Consider the following 12,382-nt stretch of genomic DNA (forward strand, 5'->3'; position numbering starts at 1 on the left):
GAGTGATAGGAGAACTGACTGCCAGAGTACTCAATTTTGTGCACACCCTATCTGAAGAGAACAAGGGCCAATTGAACTGTGATGGCACCCTCTAATAGGATTTGCTGAAGGAGGTAGAGACAGGAGAATCAGAAGGTCAAGGCCAGACCATGCTACACATTTTCAAGCGGGTTGGAGAGATGGCTCAGTGGTTAAGAGACTTGGCTACTCCTTGGAGGACCCTGGTTCAATTCCCAGCATTCACATGGCAGCTCACAACTGTTTGTAACTCCAATTCCAGAGGATCCAATGCCCCTATAAAGACCTACATGCAGGCAGAACACCGGTGCACATAAAGTAAAAATAGATCTTTAAAAAAATTTAAAAGCAGAGAGAATATGCTGAAACACAGTCGATCACGATACATAATAGCTCCCTTTGACTTTTGAGAATGTACACAAAGGCTTTTAAAGTTAAAACTCAGGCAGGGCAGTGGCCGCACATGCCTTTAATCCTTGCACTCTAAGAGGCAGAGGTAGGCAGATCTCTGAGAGTTCAAGGTCAGCCTGGTCTACCGAGTGAGTTCCAGGCCAGTCAGGGCTACATAGAGAGACCTTGTTTTGAAAAACAAACAAAGCAAAAAGTTAGAATTCAGGGCTGTGAAGATAGCTTAGCGGATAAAGAACTTGCTGTGTAAGTCTAAGGACCAGAGTTCAAATCTCCAAAACTCACAGAGAAGTCGGACAGGCATGGTGATGCCTGGAAACCCAGCACTCAGGACAAAGTGACAGGAATTCCTGGGCAAGCAGTCTAGCTAGACTAGCCGTGTTGAGTGAGCTGACATCAGCTTCATGCTTCTGCACAATGCACACACACACGTGCCCCCACACACCTGAACATTCACATACACTATGCAAACACAAAATAAATAAAAACCAAACAAGCTAGAACTTAGGAAAGTGTGCAAGCTTAGCAGTGAGGATCTGCATGGCGGCTGATTCTCTGGGGTGTGTCAGGACAAAGCTCATGAAGAGAATAGCTTTCTTCCCATTGTTTTAACGTGCCATCAGGTGTATCATGTTTCTTGAAATTATAACTTTTTTTGAGAGGTAGTTTCCTATCCAGGTGATGACAGTTATATTTGGATTAATTTTTTTAAATTTATTTTTATTTTATGTACGTTGGTGTTTTGCCACGGGTGTCAGGTTCCCTGGAACTGGAGTTACAGTCAGTTTTGAGCTGCCATGTGGGTGCTAGGAATTGTACCTGGGTCCTCTGGAAGAGCAGTCATTGCTCCTAACCACTGAGCCATCTTTCCAGTCCAGGCTTAACTTTTAAAGGAGGGAACAATAGAATGTCTTTGTGATCTAGCAATGTTTTGGACAGTTTCAAATGTCAAAACTCCACCATTAGTGCGACTCAGATTCTATTCTTTTGACCACTTTTGACCAAAATTTATGTGATGGATTAAAAGAGTTAAAGGAGAGCAGATATATAAAATAGCCTTGTTTACCCGGAGGAGGAAATAGCCTCTTTTTAACAGACTCCAGCAAAGCCTTGCCATCTCTACCTCCCTCGCTTTCACACGGCATTTCACATTCTGAGGAGGGCCACAGTGGCAGTTTGGTTTGGTTGTGTTTCCTCCAAATTAAGGTGTTGGGCTGATGAGATGGGTCAGTGCACTTGTTGCCAAGGTTGATGGCCTGAGTTCAACTCCTGGAAGCCACATGGTGGAAGGAGAGAACTGACTCCCACAAATTGTCTTCTGGTCTCCACATGTGTGCTGTGGATTGCATGGATCCCTGCCATAATAAAGGTTATTTAGGAGAGAAAAAAAAAACCTGAGTAGTGGTGGTGCCATGCCGTTCACCCCAGCACTGGGGAGGCAGAGGCAGGTGGATCTCTGCATGTGAGGGCAGCCTGGTCTACAGATGAATTCCAGGACAGCCAGAGAAACCATGTCTCAGAAACAAAACAAAACAAGAAAATAACAACAACAGAGTGTCACCAGAAAAGTGGGGGATGGACCCAAACTATTGATGGGCAGGGCTCATCTTCAGGGACCTCCAATGCTGCTCATGCCTAGCTTGCTGCTTAATAGAGTATGGAGTTGTTAGGAATCGGGGACTTGTAGTTCTGTCCTCCAATGTCAGCATCTTAACTCACGAATTTCACATTTTAGGAATAATAAAGCAAGATCCTAAACTACCGATGGATAAAATCTTACCCCCACCTTCTCCCTGGCCAAAGAGCTCCATCTTTGATGCCGATGAGGAAAAGTCAAAGGTAAAATTCCCTCCCTGACCCTGGACTTATGTGGAGCCTGACCGTCCTCTGAGAGTGTGTCTGGCAGAATAACGGCTTCCGTGCTTTCAGACATGAGGTAGCGGGAAGTCTGGATAGTCCTGTGGGCGGGCCACATAATACATGTCACACTATGCACCATCTGTCTTCTTATAAGGATTCCTGTTAGGGTGGGAGAGTCTGGGTCTGATGGCTCTGGTGCAGTAACATGTGGAATTGGGGGTGTGTGTGGGGGGAGTAGCAGTAGCAGATAGGAAAGGGGTTCATGTTGGCATGGATCCTTTTGGTTCCCATAAGCCTGACCCAACCCGTCGTCCATTCCCTGGAAACTTTTGGTTTGGTAGTCCTCATACATCAGGTGGAAGGCAGGTAGTTAATGCTATGATGGTTTAAAAGAAAATGGCCCCACAGAGTGGCACTATTAGGAAGTGTGGCCTAGTTGGAGGAAGCGTGTCACCGTGGGAGGGCTTTGAGGTCTCATATGCCCAGTGAGGCGGACTGCTTCCTGTCTGTGAGATGGCGTGCTCTCAGCCACCTCTCCAGCACCAGTCTGCTTGAGTGCTCCATGTCCCACTGTGATGGTAATGGACTAAACCTCTGAAGATGTAAGCCGGCCCCAATTAAGTGTTTTCCTTATGAGTTGCCGTGGTTATGGTGTCTCTTCACAGCAGTAGAAACCCAAGCGAAGACAGATGTTGAGCCAAGAACTAGAGACGCTTGCTTAGCCCTCGTCTTAGTTAAGTTTTCTTTAAGTGTTATTATTTTATGTGTGTGCATGTTTTGCCTCCATGTATGTCTGTGCACCGTGTATATGCTTGGTGCCCACAAAGGCGCAGAAGGCTGGGGCTGGAATTACAGGTGGTTTCTAGTTACCGTGTGGCTGCTCAGAATCCAAGCTGAATCCTCTGCAAGGATTCAGTGCTCTTAACTGCTGAGGCAACTCTCCAGCTCGACATTGGTCAGCCTTTCGGTTAGCAGGGTTTGGAGGCTCCATGCATGTGTTCCCTCTCAGCTCTACCTTTCATAGTGTTTTGGGACGGTCTCACTCTGTAGCTCTGGCTGTTCTGGATGGAATTCACTATGTAGACCAGAATGGCCTTGAACTCACAGAGATCTGCCTGTCTTTTTCTTCCCTGCTGCCACTAAGCCTGGGTGTTACTTTTTTTTTTTTTAAGATTTTTATTTTTATTTTGCGAATAAATGCTTTAACCACTGAGCCATCTCTCCAGCTCCCTTACCCACTCTTTTTTTTTTTAAATTGGAAATAGAATCTCTGTAGTCTCAACTGTCTTTGAGTTCTTGATCTCCACTAGTCCCAGCTTTTTTTTTTTTCTTTTCTTTTCTTGAGACAAGATCTCATATAGCTGAGGCTCCTGATCCTGTGCCGTGTCTTGTATTCTGAGTTGCTGGTTACAAGTGTGCTGCTCTGCCCAGCTTCCTTTCTTTGGCTCCTGAGTGCTGTTCTGGTCGGTGTTGACTGAGTGGGCAGGGTGGACTGCATTCATCTGTGGTTCCTCCGCTGCTGGTGTTGCAGCGTGTGGGAGGAGCTAGGGAGAGATGGCAGTACAGCTACCAAAAGAGATGGAACTTTCTTCCTGTAGGCAGACATGTTAGCTACACTTCTTGTTGCTGTGACTAAGTACCCAGCAGAGGCACCTTAAGGAAGAGGGTAGCTTTTGGCTCATGGTTTGGAGGTGCAGTCCATTCCAGAGGGGGTGGCATAGCAGTAGGCGTGTGAGGCAGCTGGTCACGTTGTGTGTGCACTCAGGAAACGGAGAGAGATAAACGCTGATTCCCATATGGAATTCTCCTTTTTTCCTTTGTAGTCTGTCTGGGGCCCTAGCCCTTGACATGGTACTAGCTACACCCAGGTGGGTCTCCTCCCCTCCTCAGTTAAACTTCTCAGCAAACATCATCAAAGACTTGCCCAAGGCGTGTTTCCTAGGTGGCTTCCAATACAGTAAAGCTGGCAGAGATTAGCCATCTGTGAGATAGTTTTATGTTCACCTTATACATGGTAAAGTCATCTGGGGTGGAGGAAGAAAATGCTCCATAAGATTGGGCTGTATGTGAACTTATAGAGCATTTTCTTAATTGGTAATTGATGGGAGAGGGTCCAGCCCATTGTGGGTGGTGCCGTCCCTGGACAGGTGGTTCTGGGTCCTATAAAGAATCATTGAACAAGCCAGTAAGCTGCATCCTCCATGGCCTCTGCGTCAGCTCCTGCCTCCAGGTCCTTATCCTGGTTAAGTTCCTGTCCTGACTGCCTTTGATGATGAATTGTGATGTTGAAGCATAAGCTGAGTAAACCCTTTGCTCCCCATGTTTCTTCGGCCGTGGTGTCTCATCACAGCAATAGGAACCCTAACTAAGACACCAGCACCCTGCCCAGCTTGCACTGAGGGACTCTGGGTGCCAGTTGTCTTGCTCAGCGTGGAATTAAGTGGGAAACAAGACGTTGGTGGAAGTCTATCCCAGCTTCAGGCATGTGACCCAGGTCATCCTCAGCACTCCTAACATTTATTTGTTTATATTTTTTTCTTATGCTGCTGGGCTATGGAACCCAGGATTGTGTGTATGCTAGACAAGTGCTGTATAACTAAGGTGCACTCCTAGCCCCACTCTGGTCTTTTGAGTTGATAATTCTCTGTTGTGAAGCCTTCTTGTACTCCAAAGGATCCCTCAATGTCCCTGGCTTCTGCCCACTATGTGCAAGTAATACTGTCTTTCATTGTGGCATTTGAAAATATTTACCTTTTCTTCCTTCCCTTCCCCCATTCCCACAAGTCAGGGCTTTACTATTTGCCTTTTATTTTATAAGTAGAACGATGCTGTCGACTCCCTTAGTTTGTTTTTAACTTTTTAGTTTTAGCCTACAAAGTGATGGCTAGTCTGTTGCACGGATGCACCACAATGTGTGCATGCCATTGACCAATGAATATTTGGGTGATTTCAGACCGTGATGATTACAAATATTATTCCCAGATGTCCTCTAGGGGCTATAGTCCTCCCATCTTCCACGCAATGAGAAACCCAGTAGTCTTTCTCGACAGTCCCAGTACCCACATTCCAGTGTCAGTGTATGGCTTGGTAGGATAATGCATACTGTGTGTGGGCCATAGTCCTGCTACTTCTTCTATGGCTGTGCTCCCGCTTGGCTGGGGAGAATCACAGCTTCACTTGCTCTTGTTTGCTCTTCAGCTTCTGACAAGACTTCTCAAGAGCAACCACCCTGAGGATCTTCAGGCTGCAAACCGGCTGATCAAGAACTTGGTCAAGGAGGTAAGCATTCTTGCAGTTGGCTCTGTAGAAGTCCTGGCTTTCCACTGGGCTGGTGGGTCATGTCTATGAATGTGTGTAAAGATGTGAGGAAAAGCTGGCTTGGAGAAGAGATGTTCTCCTCGTCCTGAATGGGACCAGCAGGATGGTGACTAGCATTGTGACCCCTTGCCAAGTTTCCCAGCTTCTTTTGTCCGTGGCACAAAGTGTTTGGGAACTTCTGTCCTAGTGACAAATGTTGGTGTTGGCAGAGTTAGGTTCAGCAGTCTTTCTCCAGAACTGAGAATGCATGGACCGTGGAACAGAACCCGGTCCCCAGACTGAGTGTTATCTGCAGGAATTCTATGCAGCAGCCCCCCACTCACTTCGTGTCCATGACTTCCTGAAGTCCTTGCATGCAGTGCCTTTTTCCCTTTCTGGTGTTTAGGAGTTACCCAGGTGACTTCTCTTCCTTCTGTCCTTTTTGTTTCCCTCAAAGGAACAAGAAAAGTCTGAGAAGGTTTCCAAGCGAGTCAGCGCGGTGGAGGAAGTGCGGAGCCATGTGAAGGTGCTGCGGGAGATGCTGAGCATGTACCGCAGGCCAGGCCAGGCCCTGCCTGACCAGGAGGCCCTGCAGGTAGTCACTAGCTGTGATCTAAGGCTGTGGCTGTTGTTATAATGGCTACTGTCATGGTCAAGAGAGTGAAATCTCTGTCCTTTGTCACCCTTCTCTTCCATTCCTCCCTTCCCCCATCCCCACTGGCCACGGATTTATTATTATTTATTATTTTAATTTAATATTTAATAATTAATAATTTTTAATATTTAATAATTTTTAATATAATTATTTATTATTTATTATTACCTTTTATTCTGTAAGTCAAATGGCACTGTCTACCCCCTTAGTTCTAACTAATGTTTTAGTTTAGCGTACAGAGTGCCAGGTAGTCTTTAGCGTGGATGCACCACAGTGTGTATGTGTGCCATCGCTTGATGACTATTTGGATGTTTGCAGATCATAACGATTACAAATTAACCTGCTGTGTAAACAGTGTACATAATCCTACATGAACCTACATGTTTCCTGAATGTCTAGGTGTGGGCTTGCCAAGTAAATGAACAGTTAGTTAACTTTTTACAAAGCTGTCAGAGTATATTCATAAGTGTTTGCAGTATATTACAGTTCTCACAGCAGTAGATAACTCCAGCTCCTTCTTATCGTACTTCCTCTCAGAGCAGTATTTCTTCTTGATAACACCCTTGAGATAATTAGCACATCATAATGGTAATTATTACCAGAATCTGATTTTAGACCACTCATCTCCCCTACTGAAAATCCTGTGTTTGTATTAAGCAAGTTTTAGTATCTGTCTGTCTGTCTATCTGTCTGTCTGTCTAATTTTTGGACCAGGCTTTCTCTATGTAATTTTGGAACCTGTCCTGGAACTCACTTTTTAGTCCAGTCTGGTCTCGAACTCAAAGAGATCCACCTGCCTTCCTCCCAAGTGCTGAGATTAAAGGTGTGTGCCACCACTACCCAGTACAAATTCAGAGATTTTTTTTTTAAGGATTTATTGTGTGTCCCTGTCATGTGTGTGGGTGCCCACGGAGGCCCGGAGAGGGTGTTGGGTTCCTTGACACTGCAGTTACAGAGTTTGTGAGCTGCCTGGCGTGGGTTTAAAGTAGCTGCACTGGTGTACAGCCTCCTCAGCCACTCGCAAGAATTCTAGGTCTGTACATGCTGCCATCTTCTTTGGTGGCCGCTCTCCCGGTGTAGCATATATGTCCTTGTGACCTTGTTTCTGTGTTTCACATCCTTTCATGTGCTTTGCGCATGTGTTGCTTTTGTAGAGAGACTCTGCTCAAATCTTTGCCCGTTCCCTATCTGACTTGTCTTAAATTACAAAGATGCTTTTACATTTGTTTTGTTTTTGAGGTAGACCAGCTGGCCTGGAACTTAGTGTGTAAGCCAGGCTGGCCTCATGCTCACCTCCCCCTACCTCCTGAGTGTTGGTGTTAAGGTGGCAAGCCGCCACACTTGGGCTTAGAACAGTGGTTCTCGGCCTTTCTATTGCTGTGACCCTTTAATACAGTTCTTCATGCTGTGGTGACCTCCAACCATATTATTTCCTTCCATTGCTGCTTCATAATTATAATTTTACTCCTGTTATGGATTGTAAACATCTCATATGTACGAGACCCCTATGAAAAGGTCATTCGACCCCCTAAAAGGTCATGACCCACAGGTGGAGAAACCCTGCCTTAATGATTTCTTTGTATATGTCCAGACCCAAGTTCCTTCTCAGACTGTTCCCTTCAGTCTAGGCTGTCCTTCTCCTAGCTTGACAACTTCTTTTGAGGCACAAGATTTGTGTGCTTGTGAATGTGTTTTTGTGTGTGCACGTACACATGTGCGCATGTTTGTGGGGATCAGGGGTCAGCCTTCGGTGTCATTCCTCAGTTGCCACCTGCCTTGTTTTTTGAGACAGGATAACCTGGAGCTGAGCAGGTACTCCCAGTATGCTCTGGAGGTCCTCCTGTCTCCACCTCCCCTAGCTTGAGATATAGACAAGGGCCACCACACCTGCCTTTTTTACATGGGTTCCGGGGACCAATCTCAGGTCTTTTTTTTTTTTTTTTTTAATCTGTTTATTATTTATACAGTATTCTTGGTATTCTGTCGGTGTGTATGTCTGCAGGCCAGAAGAGGACACCAGATCTCATTATAGATGGTTGTGAACCACCATGTGGTTGCTAGGAACTGAACTCGGGACCTTCGGAAGGGCAGGCAGTATACTTAACCAGTGAGCCATCTCTCCAGCCCCCCAATCTCAGGTCTTGTGAGACACTTTATTGCCTGGACTATCTCTCCAGTTGTGAGGGTTAAACATCTTGTGGGTTTCGTTGTTGTTTGGTTTGTTTGCTTGCTTTCTGATGTCAGTGAAGTCTAGTGTGTCTCTTGTCCTGTAGATGACACCACCAGCTCTTAAGCCCAAACCTAGGTCAGAGATGCAGGTAGCAGGCAGAGAGGAGACCAGGGCGGGGCCTGTGGAGAGAGAGAACTGAGAGAGAGGATGTGAAGCTGCTGAGCTGTCCAGAGCTCACTCCTTTCTCTAGTGAGAAGAAAATGGCTTTGGGGGACCCTGTGGAGAATATTAGGCAAGTGTTGTAAAGGGATTGCGCCATCAGAACCGTTGGGACGGGAAATTCTCTACAGCGTGTTGTTGACAAAGCAGGGAGATTCTTCCATGTTTTTTTTTTTGGTGGGGGGGTTGTTGGGTTTGTTTTTTCTTTTTTTTTTTTTTTTTTTTTTTTTTTTTTTGGTTTTTCGAGACAGGGTTTCTCTGTAGCTTTGGAGTCTGTCCTGGAGCTAGCTCTTGTAGACCAGGCTGGCCTCGAACTCACAGAGATACGCCTGCCTCTGCCTCCCGAGTACTGGGATTAAAGGTGTGCACCACCACTGCCCAGCAGATTCTTCCACTGTTAGAACCGTTGCAGCTCAGCCAGGAAGGGGCCTGAGAAGGAGCTGCCAGTGTGTGCCTGGGAACAGTGGGGTCTCTCTTGAGCAAGATTTTTTTTTCAATTTTCCTTTATTTGAAAAAAGTTATATATGTGAGGCCCCTTATATTTTCTTTTCCTTCCTTTCTTCCTCTTTCTCTTTCTCTGTCGTTTATTTATTACGGGTTGGGGAGTCACATGCTATGATGCACTAGTGGATGTCTAAGGATTATTCGATGTGAGTTGGTTCTCTCCTTCTGCCACACAGGACATTCTAGGGACGAACAGGACTGTCAAGCTTGGCAGTAAGCACCTTGACTCACTGAGTGCCTTCTCCACCCAGGGAGGCAAAGTCCCAGGAGAGACATTTGATAGCTAGAGGCTAGAGGCATTCTTTTTGTAGCTTGGGTTGGCCTTGCCCTCCTGATCCTCTTCTTCCACCTCCCTGATGCTGATACAGGCATGCATCACCACTTCCAACTAACCCAAATGTTCTCTCTCTCTCTCTCTCTCTCTCTCTCTCTCTCGGGATTGAACCTGGAGTCAGGCGTGAGAGGCAAATACTCTACTGAGCTACAGTCCCAGCCCTCTAATGTCTTCTGATGCTGTCTTGTTACCTCAGAACTGTAGTCACAAGTCTGACACGCCTAAGTAAGAGGCTTTCAGTCTGAGGCCTCCGAGGGAGACACAGGAGGACTTGGGGGGCCCTGGGTGTGAGGGTGTGAACGAGGCTCTGTTTCTCTAGGTTGTGTATGAAAGATGTGAGAAGCTGCGGCCGACCCTGTTCCGGCTAGCAAGTGACACCACCGATGACGACGATGCCCTGGGTAAGGGTGCAGCAAAATAGGTGTGGTTCCTCGGGCCGGGCTGCTGTGAGGCCAGAGCAAGACAGAGAGCTTTGAGTTTGGTGTGGGCTAGTGGCTCAGGTCTGACTTCAGAAGACTCTGGGCTTGAATAAGAAATGTGAAGATCAGAAACCCAGAAAAGAGTCAAAATCTACAAGAGATATTGTATAGCCTTTCCCATAGATGACTAGGAAATGGTGTCCTGCCTTTCCTTCTCCTCCTTTCTCCTTCTCCTTCTCTTCCTCTCCCTTCTCCTCTTCCTCTCCCTTCTCCTCTTCCTCTCCCTTCTCCTCTTTTTCTTTCTCTTTCTTCTCCTCCTTCTCCTCTCCCTTCTTCTCTTCCTCTCCTTTCTCCTCCTCCTCCTCTTCCTCTCACATCTTCTCCTCCTCCTTCTCCTCTTCCTTCTTCCTCTCCTCCTCCTCCTTCTCTCCCTCCTTCAATGAAACACAAGTCCTTGACTTGTAAGCTTCTCAGAATATGCTTTGTGGGTCACGTCCTCCTGAGCTGATGTTTTTCTGTTCCTGAGATTGCAATTGATCGATAATTCAGGAGCTTTGCTGAATTCAGACATAATTGAGAGACTGAGAATATATTATAGCTAGGTTATTTGTTGTTAAGTAGGCTTCAGTTAGGATGCCAGATTTTCGGTGGAAATGCCCAATCTTTGTTTGCAGACTAGTAAAGTGTCCAGGCTACAAAGCTGATTCGTGTACCCATTCTCCACATAGGGAAAGCTTTCAGTAACTGAGTCAGGTAGCAAGGAATTTTTAAACCGCAACACCCACATTAACATGCCTCAACTTAAAAAAAAAAAACAACAAAAAAAACAGTTCCTCATGGAAAGAACAGTGTTTGGAGTGTTAACTGCTGCCGGACAGTGGGATATGACCAGGGTCAGGGGTCCTGGCTGTGCCAAGCCTGGCAGAGTATCCAAGAAAAGACAGAGATAGATGATTGGCTGCTATACTGAGGAGTTCTGAATGTGCTCTTTCCTCAGCGGAGATTCTTCAAGCAAACGACCTTCTCACTCAGGGGGTTCTGCTGTACAAACAGGTGGTGGAGGGACGAGTCAATGCTGGGAAAGCTGCCGTGGGAGAAGTTTCTGTCCCCAGAGGTACGTGCTGGGGTCCTCCTGCCTTAGGGCAGTGTGCACGTCACAAGAACGCAAGAGCTGCTTCTGTCCCCTCCTCTGCAGAGAAGGCTGTGTTGTGCCAGGTTTTAATCCCTTTCCAGTGTTCTGGAGCCTGAGACCAAGGAAATGGTTAGCGATTCAGTAGTAGGGGTTTGCCTAGCACTCACAAGGCCCAAGATTGCATCTCAGCACTGCCCCCTCCAGGTTTTGTTTTTTAATGCTCTTCAGTCTCTAACCTGTACCTTCTAAGTCAGGATTGCTTGGAGCTGGGCCTCAGTATCTTTGTGTACTGTAGATGAATTTGATCAGAATCCTGCCAAAGGTGTCTAAGCTGAAGAAGTGGTCTAAGCTGCTGCCCTGGGTGATGAGAGGGGCCAAGGGAAAAGAAAGACCCCGATGCCTGGAGGGCTGAGTCCTTTGGCCTCCTAACATGCAAATGCCTATGGCAGGCTGCTTCCCAGCACCCAGCTGAGGCAGAAACTGGTGGGTAAGAGGCATGTTTTCCAGGAGGGCACCTGTAGGCTTTAAATGGAGACATTGTTTTCATGTTTGAGGGTTTTTTGTTTGTTTGTTTTCTTATGTTTTTTTTTGAGACAGAGTTTCCCTGTGTAGCCCTGGCTGTTCTCAGACTCACAGAGATCTACCTGTCTCTGCCTCCCCAGTGCGGGGATTAAAGGTGTGTGCTGCCACCACCCGGCCTTGTTTGAGTCTTTTCACCTCATCTGTTTTAGTCTTTCCGAATCAAGTACCCTGTGGGAAGAACTGCCCCCTCATTGACCTGGAGGCGCCATCTCTGCTTCATCAGGACCTGGCAGCCTTAGGTAAGAGAGGACATTATACAGGCACAGAATGGCACTGAGTGGAGGGATGGGTGGGTTTGTTTCCTTCAAGCAAAGCAGCATGGGCCTGCTCTGGGTGCGTGCGGGGGGGAGGGGGGTGGGGGTGGCAGCACTGGCATACCAGGTAGCATGGAGAGGTCTCTTTGGGTGGGTGGATTGGCTCTGGGCAGGTCCCTTATTTAGGCTTCCTAGATATCCTGGAATGGGTGGGCGTGCAATCCGGCCTCATCACCCGTCAGGTATTGTTACAGTGACGTTCCTCACTCTACTTCTTTCTCACAGGGCTCAGCGATATTCCCACTAGGACCAAGGTAGGAAAGTTCTTCCCCTTGTGGGGAGTTCTGGGAAGGGTCACGCTGGCCACAGTGCTGTCTGCGGGAGAGTGGTCACTACTGCGCCATGCTTTGGGCTTCTCAGATCATCTTGTGGGGTTGGCTCCAGAGCTCTCCATCTGTACGGTTTGCTTTACCTCTCACCTCCCTGGCATGGCATCATTCCCTCTCCCACCCTAACTCTTTCCTTGCCCT

The 12,382-nt window shown here is 47.0% G+C and overlaps 1 protein-coding gene across 1 annotated transcript in view; it reads left to right on the forward strand.

Moving 5' to 3' along the window:
* Nucleotides 1-12,382, forward strand: part of Gga2 (golgi associated, gamma adaptin ear containing, ARF binding protein 2) — a 36,333-nt gene that overhangs the window by 16,688 nt on the left and 7,263 nt on the right. The window contains exons 6-12 of the mRNA XM_048460414.3: nucleotides 2,162-2,265; nucleotides 5,485-5,565; nucleotides 6,041-6,178; nucleotides 9,785-9,866; nucleotides 10,882-10,998; nucleotides 11,748-11,837; nucleotides 12,138-12,166. Coding sequence (XP_048316371.1) covers nucleotides 2,162-2,265; nucleotides 5,485-5,565; nucleotides 6,041-6,178; nucleotides 9,785-9,866; nucleotides 10,882-10,998; nucleotides 11,748-11,837; nucleotides 12,138-12,166 — 641 coding nt within the window. The remainder of the gene's footprint in view (nucleotides 1-2,161; nucleotides 2,266-5,484; nucleotides 5,566-6,040; nucleotides 6,179-9,784; nucleotides 9,867-10,881; nucleotides 10,999-11,747; nucleotides 11,838-12,137; nucleotides 12,167-12,382) is intronic.

The sequence above is a fragment of the Myodes glareolus genome, chromosome 7 (genome assembly GCF_982192425.1).
Source record: "Myodes glareolus chromosome 7, mMyoGla1.1, whole genome shotgun sequence".
In the NCBI taxonomy this organism is placed as follows: Eukaryota; Metazoa; Chordata; class Mammalia; order Rodentia; family Cricetidae; genus Myodes; species Myodes glareolus.